At 40.7% G+C, this 5000-nt stretch overlaps 1 protein-coding gene and 2 non-coding genes across 3 annotated transcripts in view; 2 read left to right on the forward strand and 1 right to left on the reverse strand.

Annotated features, from left to right (window-relative positions):
- LOC135664191 (photosystem I P700 chlorophyll a apoprotein A1-like) overlaps positions 1 to 2073 on the forward strand; it is a 2681-nt gene extending 608 nt beyond the window's left edge. Inside the window, 2 exon segments of the mRNA XM_065176956.1 lie at positions 1 to 1851; positions 1853 to 2073. The exon segment at positions 1 to 1851 is cut by the window's left edge and continues 608 nt beyond it. Coding sequence (XP_065033028.1) covers positions 1 to 1851; positions 1853 to 1888 — 1887 coding nt within the window. The 3' untranslated portion in view covers positions 1889 to 2073.
- A 2685-nt stretch (positions 2074 to 4758) lies between these two features.
- On the forward strand, positions 4759 to 4832 carry TRNAM-CAU (transfer RNA methionine (anticodon CAU)). Its single transcript has one exon. It is a non-coding gene; the product is annotated as a tRNA-Met (tRNA).
- A 164-nt stretch (positions 4833 to 4996) lies between these two features.
- The window catches only part of TRNAG-GCC (transfer RNA glycine (anticodon GCC)), a 71-nt gene continuing 67 nt past the window's right edge, over positions 4997 to 5000 (reverse strand). Inside the window, exon 1 of the tRNA in view lies at positions 4997 to 5000. This exon is cut by the window's right edge and continues 67 nt beyond it. This is a non-coding gene — a tRNA (tRNA-Gly).

Consider the following 5000-nt stretch of genomic DNA (forward strand, 5'->3'; position numbering starts at 1 on the left):
ATATTGAATGGTGATGTGGGTGGAGGTTTCCGAGGAATACAAATAACCTCCGGGTTTTTTCAGATTTGGCGAGCATCTGGAATAACTAGTGAATTACAACTCTATTGTACCGCCATTGGCGCATTGGTCTTTGCATCGTTAATGCTTTTTGCTGGTTGGTTCCATTATCACAAAGCCGCCCCCAAATTGGCTTGGTTCCAAGATGTAGAATCTATGTTAAATCACCACTTAGCGGGGTTACTAGGACTTGGGTCTCTTTCTTGGGCGGGACACCAAATCCATGTATCTTTACCGATTAACCAATTTCTCGACGCTGGAGTTGATCCTAAAGAGATACCGCTTCCTCATGAATTTATCTTGAATCGGGACCTTTTGGCTCAACTTTATCCCAGTTTTGCCGAGGGAGCAACCCCCTTTTTCACCTTGAATTGGTCAAAATACGCGGAATTTCTTACTTTTCGCGGAGGATTGGACCCAATAACAGGTGGTCTATGGCTGACCGATATTGCACACCATCATTTAGCTATTGCAATTCTTTTCCTGATCGCTGGTCATATGTATAGAACCAACTGGGGCATTGGTCATAGCATTAAAGACATTTTAGAGGCTCATAAAGGTCCATTTACAGGCCAGGGCCATAAAGGACTCTATGAAATCCTAACAACGTCGTGGCATGCTCAATTATCTCTTAACCTGGCTATGTTAGGCTCTTTAACCATTATTGTAGCTCACCATATGTATTCCATGCCTCCCTATCCATACCTAGCTATTGACTATGGTACACAACTTTCGTTGTTCACACATCACATGTGGATCGGTGGGTTTCTCATAGTTGGTGCTGCTGCACATGCAGCAATTTTTATGGTAAGAGATTACGATCCAACTACTCGATACAACGATCTATTAGATCGTGTCCTTAGACACCGCGATGCAATCATATCACATCTTAACTGGGCATGTATATTTCTGGGTTTTCACAGTTTTGGCTTGTATATTCATAATGATACCATGAGCGCTTTAGGGCGTCCACAAGATATGTTTTCAGATACCGCTATACAATTACAACCCATCTTTGCTCAATGGGTACAAAACACCCATGCTTTAGCACCCGGCATAACAGCTCCTGGTGCAACAGCAAGTACCAGCTTAACTTGGGGAGGTGGTGAGTTGGTAGCAGTAGGCGGCAAAGTAGCTTTGTTACCTATTCCATTAGGAACCGCAGACTTCTTAGTCCATCATATTCATGCATTTACGATCCACGTGACTGTATTGATACTACTGAAAGGTGTTCTATTTGCTCGCAGTTCCCGTTTGATACCTGATAAAGCAAATCTTGGTTTTCGTTTTCCTTGTGATGGACCTGGAAGAGGGGGGACATGTCAAGTATCTGCCTGGGATCATGTCTTCTTAGGTCTATTCTGGATGTACAATGCGATTTCCGTAGTTATTTTCCATTTCAGTTGGAAAATGCAGTCGGATGTTTGGGGTACTATAAGTGATCAAGGGGTAGTAACTCATATTACAGGAGGAAACTTTGCGCAGAGTTCCATTACTATTAATGGGTGGCTTCGAGATTTCTTATGGGCACAGGCATCTCAGGTAATTCAGTCTTATGGTTCTTCATTATCTGCATATGGTCTCTTTTTCTTAGGTGCTCATTTTGTCTGGGCTTTCAGTTTAATGTTTCTATTCAGTGGCCGTGGTTATTGGCAAGAACTCATTGAATCCATCGTTTGGGCTCATAACAAATTAAAAGTTGCTCCTGCTACTCAGCCTAGAGCCTTGAGCATTGTACAAGGACGTGCTGTAGGAGTAACCCATTACCTTCTGGGTGGAATTGCCACAACATGGGGCATTCTTCTTAGCAAGAATTATTGCAGTAGGATAATGGCTAGGAGGATTTGAAAGGCATTATGGCATTAAGATTTCCGAGGTTTAGCCAAGGCTTAGCTCAGGACCCCACTACTCGTCGTATTTGGTTTGGTATTGCTACCGCACATGACTTCGAGAGTCATGATGATATTACTGAGGAACGTCTTTATCAGAACATTTTTGCTTCTCACTTTGGGCAATTAGCAATAATCTTTCTGTGGACGTCCGGAAATCTCTTTCATGTAGCTTGGCAAGGAAATTTTGAGTCATGGATACAAGACCCTTTACATGTAAGACCTATTGCTCATGCAATTTGGGATCCTCATTTTGGTCAACCAGCTGTAGAAGCCTTTACTCGAGGAGGTGCTACCGGTCCAGTGAATATCGCTTATTCCGGCGTTTATCAGTGGTGGTATACAATCGGATTACGCACTAATGAAGATCTTTATACTGGAGCTCTTTTTCTATTATTTCTTTCTGCTATATCCTTAATAGCGGGTTGGTTACACTTACAACCAAAATGGAAACCAAGCGTTTCGTGGTTCAAAAATGCCGAATCTCGTCTAAATCATCATTTGTCAGGACTTTTCGGAGTGAGTTCTTTGGCTTGGACAGGACATTTAGTTCATGTCGCTATTCCAGGATCCAGGGGACAGTACGTCAGATGGAATAATTTTTTAGATGTATTACCCTATCCTCAAGGGTTGGGACCACTTTTTACGGGTCAGTGGAATCTTTATGCCCAAAACCCTGATTCGAGTAGCCATTTATTTGGTACTTCCCAAGGAACAGGAACTGCCATTCTAACCCTTCTCGGTGGATTTCATCCACAAACGCAAAGTTTATGGCTGACCGATATTGCTCATCATCATTTAGCTATTGCATTTATTTTCCTGATCGCTGGTCATATGTATAGAACTAACTTCGGGATTGGGCACAGTATCAAAGATCTTTTAGAAACACATATTCCTCCAGGGGGTCGATTAGGGCGTGGGCATAAGGGTCTTTATGACACAATCAATAATTCGCTTCATTTTCAATTAGGTCTTGCTCTAGCCTCTTTAGGGGTTATTACTTCCTTAGTAGCTCAACACATGTACTCTTTACCTGCTTATGCATTCATAGCACAAGACTTTACTACTCAAGCTGCGTTATATACTCATCACCAATACATCGCAGGGTTTATCATGACAGGAGCCTTTGCTCATGGAGCTATATTCTTCATTAGAGATTACAATCCAGAACAGAATGAGGATAATGTATTGGCAAGAATGTTAGACCACAAAGAAGCTATCATATCTCATTTAAGTTGGGCCAGCCTGTTTCTTGGGTTCCATACCTTGGGCCTTTATGTTCATAACGATGTTATGCTCGCTTTTGGTACTCCGGAAAAACAAATCTTGATTGAACCTATATTTGCCCAATGGATACAATCCGCTCATGGTAAGACTTCATATGGGTTCGATGTACTCTTATCTTCAACGAATGGCCCAGCATTCAATGCAGGTCGAAGCATATGGTTACCGGGCTGGTTGAATGCTGTTAATGAGAATAGTAATTCACTCTTCTTAACAATAGGTCCTGGGGACTTCTTGGTTCATCATGCTATTGCTCTAGGTTTGCATACAACTACACTGATTTTAGTAAAAGGTGCTTTAGATGCACGTGGTTCCAAGTTAATGCCAGATAAAAAGGATTTCGGTTATAGTTTTCCTTGCGACGGCCCAGGACGCGGCGGTACTTGTGATATTTCTGCTTGGGACGCATTTTATTTGGCAGTTTTCTGGATGTTAAATACCATTGGGTGGGTTACTTTTTATTGGCATTGGAAACACATCACTTTATGGCAGGGTAACGTTTCACAATTTAATGAATCTTCCACTTATTTAATGGGATGGTTAAGAGATTATCTATGGTTAAACTCTTCACAACTTATCAATGGATATAATCCTTTTGGTATGAATAGTTTATCCGTATGGGCGTGGATGTTCTTATTTGGACATCTTGTTTGGGCTACTGGATTTATGTTTTTAATTTCTTGGCGCGGATATTGGCAGGAATTGATTGAAACTTTAGCATGGGCTCATGAACGCACACCTTTGGCTAATTTGATTCGATGGAGAGATAAGCCAGTGGCTCTTTCCATTGTGCAAGCAAGATTGGTTGGATTAGCCCACTTTTCCGTAGGCTATATATTCACTTATGCAGCTTTCTTGATTGCCTCTACATCAGGAAAATTTGGTTAATTTTAATTTAGTTATTTATTATTTTTTTTATGTACTGTATCAGCAACAATCTCATTTGTTTCGATGGAGAGGGAGGATCTACCTTCTTATATTTTTACATCTAGGATCCGAACTGTATCATTGATAATAATAGGAACTGAACATTATATTATGGCAAGAAAAAGTTTGATTCAGAGGGAGAAGAAGCGGCAGAAATTGGAACAGAAATATCATTTGATTCGTCGATCCTCAAAAAAAAAAATAAGCAAAGTTCCATCATTGAGTGAAAAATGGGAAATTCATGGAAAATTGCAATCCCCACCACGTAATAGTGCACCTATACGTCTCCATCGACGTTGTTTTTTGACTGGAAGACCTAGAGCTAACTATCGAGACTTTGGGCTATCCGGACACATACTTCGAGAAATGTTTCATGCATGTTTGTTACCGGGCGCAATAAGATCAAGTTGGTAAAGAGAAAAATATCCTTTCGTATTTGTATGAATCTCTATGATCTTTTGTATGAATCTCTATGATCTATTATCATAGAAGATAGAGGAGCCCTCTTTACCATTCTGTATAAATAGACTATTCTATTTGTACGGATATGGTAGAGGGGCGTATCCAATCTTTCTTCGTACATAAGTTCCCGGTTCTTCAGCGCGGAGTAGAGCAGTTTGGTAGCTCGCAAGGCTCATAACCTTGAGGTCACGGGTTCAAATCCTGTCTCCGCAACATTTTTTTGTAAAAAAAAAAAGATCTTTTTAGGTGTAATTCTAATTAATAACTATTTTTTTGGGGGGGGGTAGTTAGCATTAGGGGGGGTAGTTAGCATTAGTAGTTCGAATTTAATTTTGGATTTTATCTCTTATCTTATCATAATACATTACTTCACCGTGGGCG

Source organism: Musa acuminata, unplaced genomic scaffold (genome assembly GCF_036884655.1).
Source record: "Musa acuminata AAA Group cultivar baxijiao unplaced genomic scaffold, Cavendish_Baxijiao_AAA HiC_scaffold_813, whole genome shotgun sequence".
In the NCBI taxonomy this organism is placed as follows: domain Eukaryota; kingdom Viridiplantae; phylum Streptophyta; class Magnoliopsida; order Zingiberales; family Musaceae; genus Musa; species Musa acuminata.